This window comes from Pundamilia nyererei, unplaced genomic scaffold (assembly GCF_000239375.1).
Source record: "Pundamilia nyererei isolate P.nyererei 1_Seehausen unplaced genomic scaffold, PunNye1.0 scaffold00114, whole genome shotgun sequence".
NCBI lineage: Eukaryota > Metazoa > Chordata > Actinopteri > Cichliformes > Cichlidae > Pundamilia > Pundamilia nyererei.
Window position 1 is genome coordinate 465910 of NW_005187515.1, and position 23712 is coordinate 489621.

The 23712-nt window shown below is 40.9% G+C and overlaps 2 protein-coding genes across 5 annotated transcripts in view; one reads left to right on the top strand and one right to left on the bottom strand.

The window, feature by feature from the left end:
- The window catches only part of alpk1 (alpha-kinase 1), a 15671-nt gene extending 11758 nt beyond the window's left edge, over positions 1–3913 (bottom strand). The window contains exons 1-7 of one of the 2 annotated variants that reach the window (XM_005741836.2): positions 3891–3913; positions 2142–2350; positions 1310–1464; positions 1009–1207; positions 457–516; positions 274–360; positions 118–194 (exon numbers count right to left, since the gene is read on the bottom strand). In XM_005741836.2, coding sequence (XP_005741893.1) covers positions 118–194; positions 274–360; positions 457–516; positions 1009–1207; positions 1310–1464; positions 2142–2274 — 711 coding nt within the window. In that variant the 5' untranslated portion in view covers positions 2275–2350; positions 3891–3913. Of the gene's footprint in view, positions 1–117; positions 195–273; positions 361–456; positions 517–1008; positions 1208–1309; positions 1465–2141; positions 2351–3204; positions 3249–3890 lie in introns of those variants that run through there. The other variant, XM_005741835.2, reaches the window with a different exon arrangement.
- A 103-nt stretch (positions 3914–4016) lies between these two features.
- The window catches only part of LOC102206114 (RAS guanyl-releasing protein 2), a 38234-nt gene continuing 18538 nt past the window's right edge, over positions 4017–23712 (top strand). For 2 of the 3 annotated variants that reach the window (XM_005741838.2, XM_005741840.2), the window contains exons 1-7: positions 4017–4445; positions 17873–18006; positions 18143–18245; positions 18484–18540; positions 18806–18937; positions 19465–19615; positions 20704–20877. In XM_005741838.2, the coding sequence (XP_005741895.1) occupies positions 17937–18006; positions 18143–18245; positions 18484–18540; positions 18806–18937; positions 19465–19615; positions 20704–20877 (687 nt within the window). In that variant the 5' untranslated portion in view covers positions 4017–4445; positions 17873–17936. Of the gene's footprint in view, positions 4446–5545; positions 5622–17872; positions 18007–18142; positions 18246–18483; positions 18541–18805; positions 18938–19464; positions 19616–20703; positions 20878–23712 lie in introns of those variants that run through there. The other variant, XM_005741839.1, reaches the window with a different exon arrangement.

A 23712-nucleotide genomic window follows, 5' to 3' on the forward strand; every position in this document is an offset into this window, starting at 1 on the left:
TTTAAGCTGACACAAAGCAGAGTGTCCCACAATGTCAAATGAGTTTGACATCCCTGATTTAAACCTCAACCAACTATGCCAACTATGGCAACCAACTGATAGTATTGTCTGTGGTACCTTTTTGTCAGGTTGAGGAAGCGAGTAGTACCCAACCAAGGAAGCCCATATTAGCTCTGCAGCCTCTAACCACAGGCCTAAAACACAACACAAAGACAATAAAAAATAATCACAAAATAATGACAATTATCTTTAACGTCACAAAAGTGATCTTACCCAGCTTTTGCAAAATCGTGCCACGCACTTGAACACTCACAGCCTGCACGAGCACCCGGTCACTTTCAGAGTGGTATATCCAATGACCTGCACATAAAAGATAAAGGCACATTATTTGTTTACTTTGTGGACTCAGTTTAATCCTCAATAAATGTCCGTGAAAAGGAACAGACAGGAAACTACCTGTCGTCCCGCTGTTGTTAATCAGGCTGCTCAGGATGTACTCTGCCTTCTGCAGTTTTCCTGTGGGGCAGATAATGATTATTTACCCACGTCTGCACAAGCCTTACTTAAAATAACCCTTTAATGAAATGTGGCAAAAATAACTAAGGAGTGAGAGCCGTTCATGTGCAATTTCCAGGTTATGAGTTTACGTCAATCACTATAATTTCTCCAAACAATAAATAGCACTGCTCATCTAACATGTATCAAACAGGAGTTTATATAGTCGTTTCCAGCTCCAAATTGCTATTATTTCACTCTTAGTCCAGCACTGTCTGAAAAAAAAGCTGCTTTAGCTCTTTCACCCCTCCCTACATGCCAAACTGATCTGTTGCCCCCTGCAGACAAAAGATTTGAGCAGCTGATGGGTGGAGCTGATGGGTGGAGCTTCTGTGCTCACGGCGTAGCTGAAATGACCATATTAGACAAATCCCGTGTCACTGATATCACACAGAGATGAGAAGACAAAAAATACTTTAAAAGCATCGATCCCAATCTTTCACTGCACTGTACCCGAGTTAAAATAGACCCTGGCCTGCCGTATGACCAGCTGGGGGGCTATGGGGGTCTCGGGGTAGCGTCTGTGGAGAAGCTTGGCAATCTTCAGCAGACGGCTTGAATCATCAGTCCAGTAGAGGTAACGGTCCACTAAGAAGACAACTGCCAGTGCACAGTGTGCCTCCTCAGCTCTGATGCAGGCCTTCAGGAGATCCTGGCAGACACAGTAAACACAACGTTTGGGATTGTGCTTATGTTTTTATTTACAATGACACCACAGGGTGCCAAGCTGAATAGGCTATTGTTTAATTATTACCAGTAGTTGAGACAAGTGTTTGCTGATGAGGTCATTGAGGTTGGTTTTGTCAGCAGCGCTGACAGACTGCTTATACTGCCACTTCTCCGGTGCAAAAGGCCATTTCATGTCCATGGCTTCCTGCAGGAGAGAGGCCAGTTCGGCACACAGCGAGTCTACAGGAAATAAAACCCAGATGAGCAAACAGTATTGGGCTTAAGATACACTGATGCTTTCAAAATGTATTCACAAAAGAATATCTTTACCTAAAGTGACTACATTCAAGCTACACGGGGATTACTAGTACATAAACTGACCTCTTTATTTGAAACTTTGACCATGGTTAATATTAGCATCCACCATTAGAAAAAGTATATACAAAAAAAAAGCATGAAAGATTCACATCAACGCAACGCAACACAAGGAAAAGCTGGATTGCTGTTTAGAAATGTACTGCTGTTTGAACCAATAACAGGAAGTTCCCAAAAGGAAGACTTAATTTACTTAGACTTAGTTTAAGCTGCCTTGGACAGTTTTAGGTCTAAGATTCTAAAATAAGCAGCAAAACATCATTTATATGAAAAATCTAAATGAAATGGAGCATGTTTTGTCCCTTGTTTAGCAGTAACATGTAACAGTACGTGTGTGTTGACCCTATAAGATGCGAGACACCAGCCCGGATTAGTTAAAGGCACATGCTTAACATCACAAAGTGTCAAATTCATGCCATGGAAGCTACAGAGCTGTACAGAGCTTATGCAAGCATAATTCCACCTCACCTTTGATCCTAACCCAAATCTCTGAGTATCTCACATGCTCAAAAAACACTAAACAGCACCATCTTGTGTCTGACCTCTGCAGCTGCAGTAATTCAGCCGCTCTTGTGTGGTGGGCCCTGCCTCAGAAACCCCGGTGGACTGCCGACCTGCTGCTTCTGCTGCCCCGAGGCACTCGTCCAGTAAATCTCCCACCTTTCGACTGTCCATTGTGGCAAACAGACGCAGTTAGCTGTTTTCGGAAAGGAAAAAAAATCCTTCTCTCTTGGCCTCCTCACCCCTGTTCCTGTAAGAGAGTGATCCAAGAGAGGGAAATTCCATGAAATGACAATACTGTTGAAATATTGTTGAGAAAGAGCGGCTCCACATCCCGTTTGTAATATTTTAAAACATTAACATTACGATAAAAATGTAAAAAACAAACACACAAATAAATCAACAAAACGCGTGATGAAATTGAACTTGTATACTTTTAAAAGGGGACTAAATATATAGTGTTAACGGCCTAATTTGTCAGGACTTTTCAAAAATTCCTCATCTAGTTCACTTTAAAGAATTTGCTTATAACACATAACAATGAATGCATACGGACCTAAGTTTAGTTCAGTAAGAATATTCTGAAATTCTTCAATAATATGTCGGATTTCAAACTATATATAAAACATCATTGTGAAAGTTGTTTTTGGTTTGTGAAGTCGAATGTCACCTTTCAGCTGGAAGGAGTATAAAACATACACTATTAACCGAACTGCAATTTCATATGTTGTATTGGCGCATGCTCAATCATCTGGACGTAAGGTTTTCAGTGTGAGAAACGTTTGGTCACTAATCTAAACAACTTCTTCAGCCTCTTATATATATAGATATATATATATCTATATATATGTGTGTATATATGTATATATATATGTATATGATATACTTGTACGTATGCTATTTCAACACACCATACAATGCATTTCTGCTTTTTGAAAAACCCCAACCACAGAAAGTATTTCTGCACTATTCAGTGTAACTTAGCCTACAGCTAATTAGCATACATTCGTAATTAGACACCTCGGTTAAGTGTGGCTAACCTCGAAGTATTTATCTCTTTTCTTTTCATGTAAAATGTATGAAAAGTTCTTTTTTTAAACGCACCTATGGTTAGTTCTTGCTCTCTGCGTCTTCCTGGTGGGGCGGAATCATGAAATGCTGCTTTCAAAGTTTTCGGAAACATCAAACTTGTACCCCGGAGCGTACGATATTTGTTGCATTATTTAAACCTTGGTCTGTAAAACCCGAACATGACTTAACATCAAAATACGTGGTATGATTTATTTAACTGATTATTTTTCTATTTATAAGAAGAAAACGAAAAAATACTTATATTATTATTTATACCTGTCGTCCCGCTTAGTTATAAAATACTGTCTAACAGATTTTTAAAAAATAGTACTAAAAAATCTTATCAAATAAACAATTTTGGTGGCTGTGCTTAAATTACTTCAGCAAAAATACTGTATTTTTAGTATTTAATGTTTTCTCTGTTGTTTATACTTATTCCTGCGAGACCTGAATGCAACGCGTGACGTAATGAAGGGACACAACTGTGATCTACAGCAACAGGTAGCTGGGCTGTAGGAATGTGACTGAAATAAATAATTAAATGAATACATTTATGTATAAAATAATAAATATCCTGAAGGATCTTTGGGAGGACTTTTGAACTTTCGACGCATAAACCAAAATTCAAAAAAACAACTACATCATATATCATATATATATATATATATACACATCATATATATATCTGCTAAACAGCACTCACTCACCAAAACATTTACATTTTCATGAGGTTTTTTTCAGGTAACACACGTCCACATTTAATAAATATGTGATTCCGGCTGATAGGACGCCTCGATCTCTCAGAAAAGCGATCAGACGATGAAAAGCCCCGTGGACAGGTTGTGGCGGTGTTGCAGTCATACTACCAATAGGCGGGACTGTGGCTCTGCAGTGTGTTTGAGCTGCACAGCTGGAACACTAGAAGACTGGCACGCGTTCCAGCTGCGAGCAGATAACTGAGCTCGGCTGCCTCCGCTGCACCAACACGCATCACATCCACAACGTGCTTCCGAGTGCGCCACTCGAGAACTTGAAGACAGCCGCATGGCCCGTTCACAGCAGCAGCATTAACCCCCCGAGGTCGGACCCCAGTTGTTTATCATCTGATGACTTCTTGCGGGCTCCCATCTTTGCCGACTCACTCGGTCGCCGAACCGACTTTGTGAGTTCGACAGTGTTACGGTGATGTAACGCTTCCCATATCAGAGCTCACTCCACAACTGTTGTCACTCCAGCCTCTCCTCTCAGAGCATGGGACGCTTCAAACTCTAAAGGTAAGAAATCTCCTATTTACTTGTTAGTACAACACTGGTGCCACTTTTTTTCCTTTTTTAGTCTGCAAGGTGGAGCTCAACTATGGCACCTATTTCTTGAAGAAATCTGCTGAAACGTTACACGTCCTTTTCTGGTTCTGTTGCAAACCTTTCACAACCTCGATAGGCTGACTAATGCATGAGTGCAAGTGTTACTTCTTTTGCAACAGTGAAATCGCGCATGGGCATGCCTGATTGCACCATCAACAACTGCATTGTCTGTCTGATAATTTCACGTCGATTCATTGTGGAAAAAAGGAGGTGAACTTAGTGCTGCTGGGCTCAGACTTGCAGCTGCGGATATGTCTACCTGTTGAACAGTGTTCAGACAGTGATGGTGCTATTCACAGGGCCCAGTGTGTGACTGACTGTGTGCTTGTGTGTTTGTGTATATCTAGCTTGCAAACAACAAGCGTCGGCGGCTGTGTGTAAGAATGAATGAAGAAATGCATTATCTTTGTGGCTATTAATAGACTCACTATAACCACAATATAAAGCTGAGATGCTTAGAGCTGCAGCTACACTGGCGGTGGCTGGGGTGGGGGTAGAGGGATGCCTATTTCTAAAATCTAAAATCTTTGTCCTGCTTCAGCTGGCATGAGAATGATGGTTAACAGAGGTCTGCTGGCACGCACAGTTACAGCTCAAGATGCCAAAGCTCCAGCTGAGTTCTTCTCTTTAAACCTTATGCATCTTTCAGAGCTGACAGCACAGTGAGGTGTGCTTTATATTGCACATGCACTGAGTCTCAGGATTACTGGCTGCTCTGCTACTAAACCAACGGATGTAATGATACCTGCATTGAAAGGAATTTACCTCGACTGTAACGCAACACTGTAGGCCACATCCCAGCTGATTGTGATTCAGCAGGCCCGAGTGGTGAGTCAAACGAGTGACAGGTCAGGTGTAGCTTTCTCAGCCTTCAGTCAACCTCTTCATTGCTTGTTTTCTTGTGCAGACTGCAGCTGTCTTAAATGTAATGATTCAAGGTGATTTCGTGCCAATGCGTGCAGAGCAGCAGGGATTAGGAGGCATCTCGGAGTGTGTGGACGCTTACTCACACTGCAGCGTCTTCGCCAAGTTCACCCCAGCTTTATCCACCCTGAGCCGTGGTGTCAGAGCCGTGGGATTTCACTTGTAAGCTGGAATCCCTACTGATGTTTTTTTGCTGCATGCGAGAGGCTAAAACAGAGAAGTCACTTCAGTGTTTTCAGTGTGTAGCTCATTTGGCTGGAGCTACACGTTGCTGATGTAGCTCCCGCTGCTATTTTGAATATTGGACAAGCCTGCTTTTGTGCACTTGCTCATCCAGATTAACAGCTGCTCATCCAGAGAATGCAAATGAGGCAGACATTCAGCATCAACCATCATGCGTGTGGCTCCCACTTACACACTTCTGTCAGCGACCAACAAATCAATAATAAAAAATAAAAAAAATAGTCCAAAGTCCATTTTGTCACATGCTGGCTCATTTGATCATCAGTCACCTCAAAGTCACCCATGGCCTCTGTGATCTCATGTACACAAACACTGAAGTGGTGCTTGACTTGAAAGGTAGAGCGCTTTAAAAAGACAGGATTTCAAGGATTAAAGTGCCTTCAAAAAACCGAGTGTAGAAAAAACTGAGTGGAAGAGATTAAAATAGGAAATCTCTGCATCTCTGTTCTTTCGCGTTCTCCTCTGCTGCTGCAGTGCAATTACTTCTGGCCTGTGGAGCAGACACCCTTGATATTTAGCATCACTTCCAGCTGCCTCCTTCCACCTCAACCTGCAGTGGTGGTGCACTTATCAGGAAAGCCAGCTATAATTGGTTGTATTGTAAAAAGCTTTGCTGCTTTATGCCAAAGGACCGACAGCAACAAATTAGGGAGGAAGGGATGGTGAGTTGAGGAAGGCAAGAACTAAAACAGAACGGGGGGGTGGAGGAAAATCAAGCTGAGAAGAAAATAATTACAGAGAGCAGACAATGAGCAGCAGCTCAGACATGTGCACTGGATATTTGCCATCACCGGGATGGATGGTCCTGTGCTCTCTGTCTGTCCTCTACCTTCTCAAGTTTGCTTTTTATTAGCTAATCCAATTTAATCCTCCTTGATTACCACCACGGAGGCCGCCTGAATGTTGAAGTCTTTTTTTGAGCTGTTTGTTCAGTGATGCTTTTAACTGATTTAAACACCTGAAAGGAGAATTTAAAGGCACGCGGCGTAGGCAGAGCTGGAATCCAACTTGGTACGACTCCTACTAACTTGGCAGAAGAACAGCAATCCCAAAATTGTGACAACTAAGGATCTAATTGTGAATAGATGTGAACAGGGTTACTTCTAATTATGTATCAGCCTTCACAAACTGTTTTGCAAATGGTCTGCAAATAATTAAGCGGTCATCTGGGATATTTGGATTCCTCTGCTCCCTACTCAACTCTTCAGCTTGCAGCAAAGGCCACGTACTCTGTAAAAAGGTATGGCGGGAACACAGGAAAGAGAGGTGGCAGCAGAGGAGAGGGAGACATTCTGTAGGAGGGGAAGGCAGCGGGGGTGGGAAAGTGTCAGACCTGGAGAGCTATAAATCAAGCTGAGGCTTTGAATTCAATCAGATAGGGTGAAAGGCATTTGTGGGCAAATCCAAAGCTGATTACTAGAGAAATTAGCAGGTGGTTACAATATCACCATTATTTAAAGTTTGGGCTGAGTGGGGTCGCTCTGCGCTGAACAGGTGTTAGGCGTGCCTCAGTTTCAGAAAGGGAATCGAAAGTGCCTGTTATCCCACATCTGCTACCAAGTAGTCTCTACCTTTGTTTTTCCCACTCATTCTGTTTACAGTCTGTAATCTGTCAAGCTTTTTATCCGAATGTGCATAATATTTGGTGTGTTATGACTACAGGAAATTGAGGGCTTTGCGGTGTGCTCATGGATGTGTGCTGTTTTAGGGAGGAATACATAAACAGGAACTAGCCAGGGCTGTTAAAAAGCCTGCGGGGGTAAAAAGGAGGGTGGTTGTTTGAATGTGAAACTCCCAGCATTCACAACTAGTTCAAAATGACTGTTGTATAAAACCACTGTGCAGCTCAGTGAGCACATCTCTGACAGGCAGGAGGAAATGAAGCAGATAAACATTGCGAACAGAACAAATTGGCCTCCAGAACTGCAGTTTGTGCCTCATTCTGCAAACCACAGGCCTTTCTTCGAAGATCGGAGTTTGTGAGAATTAAAACATGCAGCATCACTTGGTATGTGGCCCTAACCAGAAGCAGTTTTTACAGCAGCTGCACAGCTGTGCCTCCTTGTTTCTGAGTCAAAGGTGGAAAACAGCACCTTTGGGCAATATAAGTAGCTGAGATTTATATTGCGAAGGTGAAGCGGCTTAAAAAATACTTTTCAGTTTTCTTTTGTTCGGATGATTTCTTGCTTGAGTATAGCACGTTACTGCTGACTGTTGGTCAACGTTTACATTCAAGGCTTTGTGTTAGACAGGATTTATGAAGGAAAGCTTCTTAGGTTTTGGGCAACTGCTCTTTTTGCAACAAGACTTCCGGCTCTCTAAAAGTCTATGCAAAACGAACCTTGTCCAGTGACCACCAAACTTTGTCCCAATAGACTCAGTCACTACTTCCAGGTCAAAGTTCATAATTTCATATTGCAAATGAAGGTTACTATTAGAGCGAGAAAGCATGGTCATCCAGGATGTGCTTATTGGCTAATGACTATCACTTATCAGTAGTGAAAAGATAGTGACAGCAAAAACACCCAGGTTGAGGCTTTTATGCACTAACCAGAGGGTGTTATCATTGTGACTACACCCATGTTTTACATCTTTTAATCTAGGGTTTAACTTTAACCTCATGTAAAAAATACAGAAAGCCTTAACCACAAACGTATTTTTCTGCTCTAGAAGGTAAATATAGTATGTAACAGCTTGCAGCTGCATAGCCTTGAGTAAAGATGGACAGTATTGCCTGGCAAACGGGGGATTACATGATTGTGTGTTGCACAAAGGGAAAACACAATCACACAACTAACTGGCTTTAGAGGTTCTTGTCTGTTAAGATAGCTCTTTGTTTTATTTTATTCTTTATGCTAAGCTAAGTAGTTTCTTGGCGCCGCTTCACATAAAGTTTTTCTTACATAAAAGTCTGACAAAAGTGCAAATGTGCCAGTTTCGCTCTGTTTAGAAGACTCACAACTCTGATCAGGAAAAAAAGGCTAGCCCGGCTGCATTCAAGGTCATAAAATCTGCTAAGTTAAACCCTTGTAAGCTAACTATAGGTAGCAATATCCTCATATTAACTGTGGAGACATGCAAGTAGAGTAAATTCCTCTTGGCAAATATATGAATGAATGTATTTCCCCTTTAATTTAAAATTTGGCCATTGGAGATGGAACACTTTGCAACAACAGGAAGTGATATCCCTGACTTCAGCAGAACACTAGAACACCAACCCTGACCGAGGCATGCTTTGAAGTTAATAGACAGCTGGCAGGAATCAAACCCAAATGCACAATTCCATAAAATGATGTATCACATTGGGCCTTTCACACAATACGCCATGTGGCCTCATCTTTTACTCATCACGCAGTGAGGTTTGAAAAGGAAGTTTTGTGTGTCAGAGGGATAAATGACAGAGTGAGGAAAAACTCTAGCATATAGAGGAAATATGTGTGAAAAAAATTATTCATAACACTTACTCAAGCCGCTCTGTACAAGTGTGTTTGTAAAAAGGTAGCAAAAAAAGAGAAAAGTGTGGACAAACAGAAGAAGTTGCCACATCTCACATACACATAGCAGCACACCCTTCCGGTATTTGTTGTGAAACAAACTTTCACATCTGGTAAAGGACCCATATTTGAGCAGGAAGCTTGAACACAAAGCAGTGAAAACAATCTGACACAATGATGCATTGTCGCATTTGGGGGGGTGGTGGCAGGAGGCATACATTATAACACATGAAATCAGCCACGATGTCCTCTCTGTCTCCTGCGTTACGTTTTTCATTTGAAGTCAGAAATGGGAGATATAAGATATTAATTTGAGCCAGATGTGGAGCAGGATGCGTGACTTTATTTGTTAAAGGACACAACACAACATCCCACGTGGGTAGCTGCTGTCTCCCAGCAGGAGGACATTTACATATTTTTCTCCTTTTCCCCTCTCTGTTATTTCAAGATTACAAAGAAGTGCTGCTTTTCTCAATCTTTTGAGAAGCATTAGCATGAGTGCTTCCATGTGCCTATAGAAATTTCCCAGTTGCACTTTAATTTCATATATCTCATTGTGTCTTCTGTCAGTACTAACCCTCTATACTTAATCTCTTTCCTCCTTCGGCCAACAGTATCTTTTTGTGTTTTACTGAGCTGAAGCACACTCTTCCTGCCTCCCAGTCTCTCTCTTTATCACCCATTCAAACATTCCTCCTCTCCTCCCTCTGCTTCAACCCCTTCCCTCCCTAAGGAGCAACTGTAGCTGCTAATCTCAGTTTGCAGCCGGTGCCCCCCCACTGATGTGGCATTCTGCGTGTCCAGGGAAAGGGAAATGTTTCCCTTCCTGCTCTCAGTACCCTACAGTCTCTAAATAGAAGCCTGCCACCAGCTACTCTGAAGAACTATATCTGTCCCATCATGCAACACCCTTACTACAACTGGGGGATGTAGGGGAATAAACAAGGGTGGTGTGTATGAAGAAGTGGTTTTTGTACGCGTATTACAGTCTGTCAAAGACAGGAAGATATGATTTAATATCATATACTTTTTTTTAAAAAGCTAATATCATTAGAAAAGGTTGTCTGCCTGTGCCTGCTGTTATGTTACATTTTACATGGCCATATTTGTTAGTGGAAATCTAAACGTAATGCTATTACAGTTTCTAGCTGTAACATATGATGAAAGGAAAACTGTCTTAGCATCATTACCCACCAGTAAGTAGTTCACAAAAATGGAAAATGGAACAGCAAAAGTAAAAAGGAGGCGGATAAGAGGAAAAGCCCGCGCGGGTGACAATAATCAAAGGTTTTATAGGAAATCTGGCCTCTTTTTTTTCTTCTTTAAAACACGGTAGCTATTTAAGTCATTCATAAAGTATGTGACTAGACTATAAAACTATGTTTTAGTGTTGTTTTTGCATTTCTTCCACACAATAGTAAGAAACATTTACTATTGTAAACAATTATTACACGGTAGCCTCAAATTCAGAGCTCTTATATATTTGCTAAAGTTTTAGTAGAAGAATACTTAACTTATTTATTTCATACACTGAGGTTCATACAAGACTGACAGCTATAAGCAGCATCAGCATCAGCAGCTCCATTAATTAATAATGTGTCTGCCATGTTGTTCAGTATGTCACATGCTTATATCTGAAGATTCACACCAAACACAACATAGAGCCGAGGTCATCTTTGTGTGTCTGCTTAAAGAAAGCTGTGACAAAAGTTGTAAGCACACAAAATATGAGGCCCAAAATGTACAATTTGGTAGTAATCCATCCAAACGTACTTGAAAAACGGGACTCTGTCCAATCAGTCTTGCTATGGCATTGACAATTTGAATGAAGAATCAAATTCTGTTAAAATTGTGTCTCTTTTGTTATAACTGTTATCCACAAAAAACTTGTTTTTCCCAAATGCCAAAGTAGAGAGGATAGAGCTAAATCAATGATTGTGAATTAGCATGTAGCATTTATCAGCGTGGAATTGAGTCCATTATGGGAGTGTCGATAAGACGATGGACATGATTATTGCCTGTTTGTCAATGCCTTATCATCAGTTAGTACTTTAAGACGGGAAAGTCAATAAAGATTTAAGCTCACGGTTTTTTTCTAATGTCTATAGCTGGAAAAAGTGTGCGTTTAGCATAAGCTCCTTTTAAGAGTTCTGCTGCTTTAAGAGTTTAAGTCAGCTCATAAACTCTGCATTTGAGCAGCAGAACAGAAGCCGTCATATTTGGAATATCAGTTTTCACAGACATCCTATAAAACCACTATTTGTTATTATTAGTTATGTTAACCTCATTATTGTAACTACATGTATATTTCAGGTGCTTTTAAATGTGTCCAACAGGAGTCATCAATTCTTAAACAGTAGCAACAATAATATGTCAGCGTGAATTCACTGTTATGGGTCAAACTTCAAAAGCATTGGTGTAAGGTTGAGAATGAGCTGAAAAGCAGCTCGCCTGTTATTCTGTGACCGTGATATTGAAAACGAGAGAGGCAGTAGTCTGAAGGGGGTCTGACTGCGTCTAGCCGGAGGATGTGACCTTTTTCACTGCCCAGTAAAGCAGCAGCACACAGCAGATTCTGCATGGCCAGGATTGACCAGGCACCCGTCAACTTCCCTTTATCCCCGCTGAGCCCCATCCACCCCTTAATCTGCCTGATCGATGGCCCCGGGTCCTCGTCACCAGGCAACCAAGGATGACACTAAAGCTCTCGCAGTGTGTGCTTCTTTACAATCAATTCGGCGCTTTGCAGATATCGGGACTGTATTAGAAAGACGCTGTTGGAAAAACACTTAAAGAATGTCTAGAAAAGAAGGGAGGAGGGACCCTGTTTAAGACAGATCAGTCTTAATTCATATAAAAACTTAGAGAAAATTGTTCTCTGGGTAATGGCAAAGCGTTCCTGTCAGCAGGATGATGAATGGTGTATTTGGAAGATACCATCATCATCAAGATGGGCACAGTGTGTTCAGCAGCGCCAGACTAGACTCTGCTAAAGCGTTGGTGACACTTTAAAACACCTCTGCTTCTCTCTTTCTTGTTTTGTTTAGCCCCTGAGAGATGGGCCCCACACAGAAGGAGAAAGTGGTTTTAGGTCCTCATTCAGTTTTGAGGATGGACAGTTTTGTAATAAACACTGAAAATGCAGAAGTGAAACAGAAGAGCACATTTTTTCACAGGCAAGGCCATCTCAGCTCAAACCTAGATGATCCTCAGGCTTATCTCCTGCAGTGAGGAAACAATTGACTTTAAGGCAATTTTCATTCTCATTATATTCATGACATGCGAGCAGACGTAACTGCCAGTGCACAGAGCCAATACTGATGGAGTGTAGGCTCCTTTTTCTGAGCTAGCCATCACAGGTCTTGGTGTTTGTTTGCTGAGGTTTTAATACTCACATGCAACACTGCTTTACTTCCTGTGGTGACTTTAGCAACCCACCTTGAAACTTTCATATCTATTTACAGCAACACAAAAGCCTTTTTAGTTGTTCGCCATTTATCTTCCCGTAATCTGACCATATCGTTTCAGCAGTTTAATCTTGCCTACTGATCAGCGCTGTGGCTGATCGCCCTAACAATGTGATGATTTAAATTGCGGTTGAGGATTATACTTCTATCTCTTTCTCTACGTTTGCTTCCCCCACCATCCCTGCAGAACGTGGCTGAGACAGCTTGTGAAGCCTGTAATTGAGTGTGTCCACCCACCGCGTTGCGGCAGAGACAGTGCAGTGAAAGGCTTCATTGTGTCAGGCACAATGGATACGTACACATACACATCACACCCTTCTCACACTCACAGAGCCACCACATTAAAATAAAGTTACAGCAGTGCACAGTGTGTTGTTGGGGACTTTGTTACCTAACTTTGTTACTTGAGCTTAACCTTAGTGTCACTTTTACACTTATAGTGTCATGAAAAAATGTTCACACCTACATGTTACAGACCACAAACAAATTTTTCTATTAGACAAAGTCAACCAGAGTAAATATCAAATATTTTTTAAATAATAATTTCATTCAGTCAGGAAAAAAAAGCTATTCAAATCTATCTATCTATGTGATAAAAAAAATCTATCATGAAATTAGTTTGACTAGCCTCACCCAGGCCTGATTACAGCCACACCCTTTTTTATTTTTTTATTTAGAAATAATTTCAATTGAAAGAAACCAGAACAACTAAAAGAAAGTGTTCATGATTCAGTAATAAGAAAGACACTGGGAAGAACCATCTGACATAAAAATAACACAGCATTTCATAAAAAGAAGATCCCGCCAACAGTCAGACACTGCTGCTTCGTGACCTGGAAGGTGGTTCCTTCAATTACCTTGCTGTAATTGAAGGAACCATGAATTTTGCTGCCAGAAAATCCTGCAGGAGACTGTCATCAGTTTGCGCCTGGAGGTTCAGGCCCACTTGGATTATGCAGCTGGACAATGATCCGAAACACATCTGCAAGTCCAGCTCCTAAAGCCTCAAAGAATTCCCAAAAAACAAAACAGAGATTTCAGAGCGACCTGGTCAAAATCTGACTGTCAAAGAATGACTCTAAACAAGCTGTTGATGCTTGAAAACTCTCCAATGAGGGTGAATGAAAGCAATTCTGCAAAGAAAAGTGGGGCAAAATTCCTCCACAGTGATGTGAAGGACTCCTCGCCAGTTATTGCAAAAGCTTGATTGGAGTTCTTGATGCCAAGGGTGGTGCTACCAGGCTCAGGGGGCAACTGCTTTTTCACACAGGGCCAGGTAGGTTTGGAGCCTTTTGTCTGCCTGCATTTTAGATTAACTTGGGTTATCTTTATTTAATACTACAATTATCTTTCATGAGCTGAAACATTTCAGTGTGACAAATATGAAATAAAGTAAGAAATCAGGAGGGAAGGCAAATCCTTTTTTCACTGCACTGGGCCGTCAATGTTTTGATCTGGGGCTATATAAAAATGAATCAAAATTACTAGTTTCTTTAATGAATGGATGGATGGATGGATACATTTGACCAATTAATCATGTCATAACTTGGAAGATGGTATATTTTACTGATCGAGACACAAGTAAAGAATTTGGGATTACTCCAAAATTGTTTTTTTGTTCTTCTACTGAAGGTATTTTGTGCTCAGGTGTGTATATGTTGTTAAAAAATAACTGGTCATTAAGTTGTTGTTGCCATGGTTACTTGGAGCCAGACCTTACCAAATCAAGAAAAGCACAGATGCAAATTTTTAGCTTGTTTCCTATGAATATGTGATAGAATGAAACGCATGTCAAAATATTTGCTATTGTGTCGTAAATATTCATCAAACTTTTTTATAGCCTGCTGCAGACAGCATTACAGCATGTCAGGAAAAGATAAATAGTGGTTTCCTGCTGATTGGGCTTGTGGCTTAGTATCTGTCTGATAGAAAAGCCACACACATCGGTGAAAACTGTTTATTATGCTTGGCTCCAAAGTGCAGTTATAAAGCATAGAATTGGTGTGTAAATGTAAAAACTGATTTTAGTTTGATGAAACCGTCAGCCAGGATTATAGATCTGATTCTTTACTGATACAAAACTAGCATTGCCGCAGTCTGAAAACAATTTATTATCGAAGCAGTAATTTGTTCAGGTTAAGATGTAACGCAAATATTTATGTAAACTTCTGGGCAAAACAATTTTAAAAGGGTCATATTTTATAATCAATCGTGTAAAAATTGGGCGTCTGTAGTTTAGGAAGTAGAGCTGGTCATCTGCTAACGCTGTAAATAGTCATTTGATTACTCGCTGCAGTGGACTGTATCCTTGGGTAAACATGTTTAATTGCTTGTTAACATGACTATCTAATGAGCCAGCTTGGTCAAGATCACCTGCTGAAGTTGAAAATTATCATCAGAATGGAGAAGAAAGAAGATTTAAGTGAATCTTTGCAAAAAAGAATACAGTGAGTGTACATTTATGTACAATCCTAATCTGCCAACTCTGAAGAACCCTGAGTGAAGAAAGAATGGCCCTCAAACCTGAAATTGAATATCGACATGCGTGTTGGTGTTGTATGACAGTAAAACAGCTGCTCTGTCCGTTTTTACTTTCTTATTCTTTGATTGCATGCTTTGATCAGATCTTTGTTAAAAATGATTATATCACAAACTACACACATGGGTCCAAATACCTATTGTTTCTGCATTTTGCCACCAGTGTATCAAAATGTAAAACATTTTCTATGAGGCTGTAGTCAAAGATAACGTTGGTCAGCAGGAATCTACTATTGTGAATTTGCAGTTTGCAAGATGAACGGCTAAAAACTCGCTCATCAAATAGTTTGGAACAGACTACAAGAAATTATTATTTCAGATGTAGTTTTGATCTCAAACCCAAGTTTCAAAAGTAGTCTGGCTTCTTTTGCAAAAAATTATGGATTCATCTGGAAGGTTTATGTAGTGCTTAATAGAAGTAATCACAGCAATTGTCTGGCCAATGAGAAGCAAATGACCAACCACTGGAGCAGTTGCAGCAGTGGGTCATATAAGATAAGATAAGATAAGATAACCTTTATTAGTCCCACACGTGGGAAATTTGTTTTGTCACAGCAGGAAGTGGACAGTGCAAAAGTTATGACGCAAAAATTAGAATACAATAAGAATATATACAGTACACAGCTGTACAGAATAGAATAAAATAATATACTATATACAGTAGAATAAAATAGAATAAAAATATACAATAAGATAAAAATAGAATACGAATGCTATATACAACTGAGTAAAAATACAACGATGCCAGAAAAGATTATTGCACTTAGTATTATTGCACATGTGTGGATGTGTGTGTTTGTTCAGTTAAAGTCTTTGTTGTGGAGTCTGACAGCAGTGGGGAGGAAAGACCTGCGAAATCTCTCCGTCCCACACCGTGGGTGCCGCAGTCTCCCACTGAAGGAGCTGCTCAGTGCTGTCACAGTCTGCTGCATGGGGTGGGAGACGTTGTCCAACAGGGATGACAGCTTAGCCGCCGTTCTCCTGTCACTCACCACCTCCACTGGGTCCAGAGGGCATCCAAGAACAGAGCTGGCCCTTCGGATCACCCTGTTCAGTCTCTTCCTGTCCCCAGCAGAGATGCTGCCGCCCCAGCAGACCACACCATAAAAGATAGCAGAAGCCACCACAGAGTCATAGAAGGTCTTCAGGAGTGGGCCCTCCACCCCAAACGACCTGAGTCTCCGCAGCAGGTACAACCTGCTCTGCCCTTTCCTGTAGAGGGCGTCTGAGTTATGAGTCCAGTCCAGTCTGTTGTTCAGATGAACACCAAGGTACCTGTAGCTGTTCACAGCCTCAATGTCCATACCCTGGATGTTCAGTGGTTGCAGTGGAGGATGCTTGTGCCTGCGGAAGTCTACCACCAGCTCCTTGGTTTTACTGGCGTTGATCTGGAGGTAGTTCAGCTGGCACCAGTCCACAAAGTCTTGAGTCAGTCCTCTGTACTCCTTGTCGTCCCCATCAGTGATGAGGCCGACTATTGCAGAGTCATCAGAGAACTTCTGCAGGAAGCACTGGGTGGAATTGTGGGAGAAGTCTGCAGTGTAGATGGTGAAGATAGATAGATATCTTGGCATTCTAGATGCTAATGGCCCTAATAGAAGTCTGTGTTCTTGTTGTGGGTGAGGATCTACACAAGTAGCCTTCATGCTCTTCAGCTGAAGGTATTTTGCGCTCAGGTGTGTGTATATGTCTCATGAGGACCTCAAACGGACTATAATCCCTGGCTTCTTGGTATTGCCTTCTTTTTTTTTGTTTATTCCTTCATCGTTGCCACAAACATGACAAATTTGGAACACAGTGCTTGCTGTTAGACAATAATGATAGTCACATGAGCCTTCATATAAATAGCTAAGACTAGTACTGCATTCCAGAAACCTTTGTTAGGAAGTGATGTCCTTCTCGAGTTAGTGGGTTCCAGACAAAGGCAGGAAAAGCAGGATTTGTTTTGGTTCTTAGCAAAGTAGATCCATGCAGGTATCACTATGAATACAGCATAATATTTAAAAAACACAATCATGGATAGAACCTGATCAGTTTTCTGTGTACGACTTATTTAGGGAGTCAGAAATAAACAGGATTGGCAGTACGGATTAAAAGTTTGCAGTTTTACTTCTGTTTAAATTCAGTGCCGCCAGCTTGGATCGCTAATTAGGATATGTTGATATTCTAATTATTCATATTCAGTAATGCACTATAGGTGTAGTTAAGACTAGGTTTATGTTTGATTGGTCCTGATATCAAGACCCGGCCTTTGCAGTGAGGACCAGGCTTGGTAAAGACTGATTGGTGCAACTGTTCCCTGTAAACTAAAGCCCTAATTCACCAACTCATTTCCCCACACACAACACTAACAGACTGCAAAAACTTTAAACTGTTAACCCCGAAAACTGGGTCACTTAAAAGGTGCTTCTATAAGTAGATTGCAGATTTTGCACGTTGACACCATGAATGTGTTTTGGCCATACTTAACCATCATATCAGATGACACTGACAGGCACATGTCCCAGTTAACTTACTGCAATGAATATGCCACTCTGCAGTGCTGAACAGGATATAGAAGAACTAACCACACAGCTATTTTAAGTGTGCTGCAGTAGCCAGAGTAAGTTTTGCTTCCCCTGTGTTTACTTAATAATTACTCCCCTCTCTTTTCATCTCCTTTTGTGTTCAGTGAGAGCCAACAGATTCAAACCACAGAGAGGTAAACGAGGGGGAAAACCGAGAGGACAGCTACGATGGAGTCCATATTATCGGAACAGTCTGCCACTGTGGACGAGCTGGTGGAAGCCTGCATCAAAGCTTTTGGTTGGTTATTTAAGTATTATTTCTTTTATATGAATTATTCATCTGCTTGTAAAGGGAGGCAGTAGAATAAAAAACACAAGCACAAATTGAACATGCTGAGGTATCTTCTTAACTGACTCCCTGTTTTTCCTCATAGATGAGAAGGGCACTTTGAAGGATGCATCCTTGGTCCGCATGTTCCTCATGATGCACCCTTGGTATATCCCTTCAACTGACCTGGCCAAGAAGCTTGTGCTGAAGTATCCTTCACCTCTGAGTGTTCTTACATCAGTGACAAATGTTATGTTTTTTTTGCTCAGTGTTTTTCTAAGAATGCTGCCTATGAATATATCTTTTTTCACACATAATGCACAGAGCAATGGAAATAGTGCCAGACTTTGTTCCCCTTCTAAATCTGTGAAATCTAAATGAGATTTTTGAATAAGTTGTTGTAGTGTTGCGAGGAGCAGCTCGGTTGCACCTTGACTTCAGCATCAGATCTCAAGAGGATGGCTGCACCGATGAGCGCCGAACAAAAATATGCCACCTCGTCAAGTAACAAACCATCTTTTCTGACTTCTGCTCGTCTCGTTGCCTTTTTCTAAGAGATCTTTGATCTTTCCAAGTGTCATTTCCATTTATCCTTTTATCCTTTCTAGTTTTTTCTATGGTCTTCTTCATGTGCTCCAATTAGCTGCTTTGTTTCATCAAATACCAAAACTATAATGCTATTTTAAATTATGAGTTGACCACAGCCCAGTCCTTTCAGTGTATGCCATCACGCTCACCTCTCTCTCGCTCCCTTTATTCTTTCTTCCAGGTACTGGATTTCTGAGTTTCCCGCAGAGTTCAATCTGAACCCGGAGCTGGCAGACCAGATCAAAGACTATAAAGACCTCTTGACCACTGAGGGCAATGAGAGGCAGAGTCAGCTCATTGACTTGGACAGCGTGTGAGTGAATAGGCCGCTGAATGCTGCGTGTGTTGTTGACAGTTTGAATGAGTGTCCCCATCTGCCGATGTTTATGTCAGCAAGCCCTTTATTGCCTGTTATTTGAAATTGCTGAGCTGTGCTATGCAGGGCCAGTGACCTGTCCTTTTCTGAGAAATGCCACTTCTATATGGCTCCGCTTTCTTTTATTGCGCCAAGGAAATGAATTCGTGGAGCTGATTTGATTTCTATGCCAGAATATCTTAGAATAAGCAGGGGAATAGCCTTCTAAAAATAACTTCTACAGCAATAGTTGGAGAGTTGTAGTTCAGTCTACAAATATGAGGTTTCTTAGGGCTTTTTATATTGTAGACACATTGTACTATCATCATTTTCTCATGGTAGTTTTTCCTTTTTTTCCCCCCAACAGCCTTTAAAGGCCAGCTGTAACTTTTGCAGCGGCTATAAAAGTGATCCTTGTGTAGTTTTTTATGGTGCAGTTCCAAAAGACCTTAAAAGAGACAACCGTGCTTTTTCTCCCCTCTCAGGCCGTCATATAAATGGAAGCGGCAGGTGACCCAGCGTGTCCCATCTGTGTCCAAAAAGAGGAAAATGTCCCTGCTGTTTGATCACCTCGACTCCTGTGAACTGGCTGAACACCTGACCTATCTGGAATACAAATCCTTCTGCAAGATCCTGGTCAGTGTGACCATGGCTCTGTTTTTATTTTTTTTTAAACTGTGATGTTTACAGCTCTTAAATTCTCAAGTAACTCTGTGTTTACATGATTCAAGGCTCACTGCAGTTGCTAAGCAATAGTTGTTAAAATCAACTTTAACTGGGCAGTAATTATATTTAGTGACTGGAAATAGTGTTCAATTTGAGCGCTATTTCAGGAGGCAAAAGAAATGACTGGGTCTGTGCAGAATTAAACGCTTGAGGATTCTTTTTGTTGATAATTTATTCCAGTGGGATGATGCTCGTGGCACAGTAGGGACAGTGTTAATGGCGTTTCTTTTGTCTTTGTCTTCATGGCTCTGCTAAAATAGAGTTTTGCCTAAAAGGAAACAAAAAATCGAATTAATGAGGATCTAACAACGAGTACAGCTGTAATTACACAATATTATTTGTCTGCATTTGACTGATTACAGACAGTTAATATAATAATATAATTTCATAAACCAGGCTTGCTGTTTCCCATAGATTGCATTAGACAGACGTAATGGCGTCATCCAGTGTTTGTGGGGCTAATCGGACTGATACAGCATTAGATGCTCATGTGATAGGAAGTTGTCAATACCTTAATTGTTTTCTGTCTCGTGGCAATTTGAATCCAAATTTGACTTGGACATGCAGCTCTATTAGACACTTGAAACTAACAAATCAGACCATAAATGAATCGGGAAAGGATCTGCTGAGGTTATAAATACTGGATAATATTTCTTTTTGGAAACAGATGAGTCTCCGCCTGCTTTGACTATTAGAAATAATGCAGGCTTACGGTACTTCTCATTTCAGACTGCGTCTGCATTTTGTATCCAGTCTTGTTATTTCATTGTTTAAAGTTCTGTGCTCAGCTAAGCTAACCAACTGCATATCCAGGTTTACTGTATGGACATAGGAGACTGTCTACAATCAAGAGGAATATATACAAAACAAGAGAAAGGCCTTTGCATATATGTTTCTCGTCAGGCATTTTCTAATATTCAGAATTGCTGTGGGATGTAAATATGATGTACTGTAATTTAAATAGATAAAGGCTTTCAATGCTTTACTTCTCCTTCTAGTTTCAGGACTACCACAGCTTTGTGATGCATGGCTGCACGGTGGATAACCCCATCTTAGAGCGCTTCATCACGCTCTTTAACAGCGTCTCACAATGGATCCAGCTTATGGTGCTCAGCAAGCCCACCGCCCCGCAGAGAGCTGCTGTTATCTCCCATTTCATCCGAGTGGCACAGGTCTGTCTGCTGGGTCTGTTACAATCGGGAAAGCTTGGCGGTTCTGGGTTCATGGATAGAGAGTGTTAGTGGGTGATTGTTGGGGGCAGAGAGAAAAAAGCAGGAAAGGTGATTTGGAAGCAACTGTGAAAACCAGGAGGAGCAGAGAGAAGTGGAAAAGTCACAGAGGATCTCTTATGACTTGCAAACAAATGCAAAATATACTAGGATTTCCCATTAGCAGCACAACTGTGTGAAAAAGGGAACATTAATTCAAAAAAGGCATTGGAGGTATTAGCATTCAAGCTCCCTGCTCAGTGAGATAATGCTGCTGCCAATTTTGCATCTTTTAAAAATAAAGGAGATCTTTGGGCTCAGTTCCAGCTATCTATGTTTTTTTTTGTTTCTGTAGTTTACCAGAGTAGTTCTCTGTGACTCACAGTACCAAATAATCCTTACTTATCTCACGCTGAGTCTTGGTGCAGTCCATGACTGCATCCACCGTCTGAAACAAGCTTCAGTCAGCTTACTTCTGACTGGCTGACCCCTGGAAACAGTGGGTGGGCTTCTGTGATGCAGAAAGAGCTGCGTGTCTGACATGACCATATTACAAATATCCTCTCATATTTACATCACACAGAGTAGAAAAAATTGCAGCAGAGTTTTTAGCATAAAGCTTGACCTGTTGCCCTACAGTCATGCCTTGAGTTTAGGGGGTTTCAGGAAAATATGATATTTATGGTAATGGTGATATTTAAAAATGAAATATTTATTTTGCACATATGCTACAGACAACTGACTTTTCTTTCTGTTTACCTTTGTACACTTATGCTTAAAGATTCTCTTACTACCTCCATAAACTTGTATTTTGAACATTTTTCATTTGCCAAAAAAGACAACAGACACACAAAACAGTTGTAGATACACTTGACTGACAGAATTATTGCAATTATTTCTTTTTTTTTTTAAATGCTTTTCTATAAATGCTTCATTAATATTATTATGATGTTTTGTAGTGGAGGAATCTAGTTTCCAACTAGAGAAATATGACTGAAAACTGTGCCCACCTTCCTGTTTCTGTACTCATTCGCTATAGCGTTATGGTCGTCTGCATGTCATGATCGCTCTAATCCTAATCTTCACTTAATCTTAATACTTCCACAATTTCCTGGAAGAAACTGCCAGCTAGCTGCGCTGTATGGTTTTCCAATCATATGTCTGGAGACTGTCGTCCTTTCACTACAGACGCATGTCTTTAAGTGGCACCCGGGGCTTCTCTGTAATTGATTTCAGTTCAGCTTGATGTTATCGCTTGGTTCGGTCTGCCAGATGGGCTGAGTTTCCCCTCTACGCGACAACTCAGTCATCTAAGCCGTTAAGAGGAAGCTTCAGTCAGCCATAGAAAGTGCAGAAAAAGAATTTTCATCTTAATAGCCTGCAGTGCTCTGTGAATGCATGCTCATTACTTACTGCAAGTCTAGTGTGGGTTTGTTTTCATCTTTATGAGTCGCTTAGGTCTACTCCCGTTCTCCATTTATTTCATCTTCAGCAGAACACATGCTAGACGCACATAATGTGCTCTGTTGAGGTACGCCAGCAATCTAACACCTCTGCAGGGTTCTTATCAGGGGAAGCCCAGCAGAGCTCTCCCAAGTGTTTCAAACTGAACACTTAAGGTTGTTTGAGTGTTTCAGGGAGCTAGATACTTTAGAGGTGAGGACAGGATGAACAGCTAAAGTTCGGTTGTGCAGAAGGTGGATAATGAGCTCTTTCTGTGCAGCCCGATCCAAAGATCGCCATCAAACAGCGGTGTCTATTGGCCAGTCAGCTGGTCACATGATGTTCTGTGCACCAATTAAACTCTTTTATATTTGTCAGTGGTTTAATTTGGATTGATACTAATCAAAAATAAAAAGTGTGTTTCCTTATCCACAATATTAAAGCAGTGCAGTGACTGAAGTGTGCATCCCTTGGATGAATTGTAATGTGCTCTGATGACATTTGTTGTGTTGAATACACATTGGCCTTTGTGGTTGTGGATTGAAACAGCCTTCCAGCTGCTAGGTGGATATTCTCGTTTGTTATGAGATCCTTCGTAATAACGGTGGTGATCCCCACACTGCTGACTCACTGCTATCACCAGAGAACTCTTTGTTCTTCAGTTATTTGAAAAGAATGACTTGCCATTAGGCTTCATTTTATTTTTGCTGGCTGTTCAATAATGCAATTATACTTACTTTGCTCAAATGTGTACACATTCAGAATGATTCGCAGAGGTTAAAACAGTTCTCTGTCCCAGGCTATGCTTTTTAATTCTGTAAAGTCTGACTTTTAGAGCCAGCTTCAAGTGGCCATTATAGGAACTGCAGTGTTTCACATTTCCCGTTTGCTTCATTTTTCATCCCTGGAAATTACGGCTTGATTCTGATTTTACTGTCAAAGGACCGCTGTGCTTGAGAACATCCTCACATACAAAGCTGGCTCAGTTTCAACCAGAGCAGATAACCATGGTAACATGAGCTGCACAGCTAACCCTGTTTGGTGAAGGTTAATTTGTGGCTTTATTAAGTAGAATGAATTCATGAATACAGAACTTCAGCTGATCTGTGCAGACATTTTAATGAAGCCAATGCTTAGTGTTAAATTCCCTTTTTTTTTGGTCCTCTTAGGATGATTGTGCATGGCTGTCTATGCAGTTAATGATTAAAACCAAAGTAACTATCTTTCCCATGAAACACCTTACACCAACTCCACACATTTCAACTTCTTTATATTCAGACTCTGGGACAGTGCCGTGAATGAAGCCAGTTTGCAAACATGTGTCCAATGCATCAGCAAAGCTTAACACAATCTAGT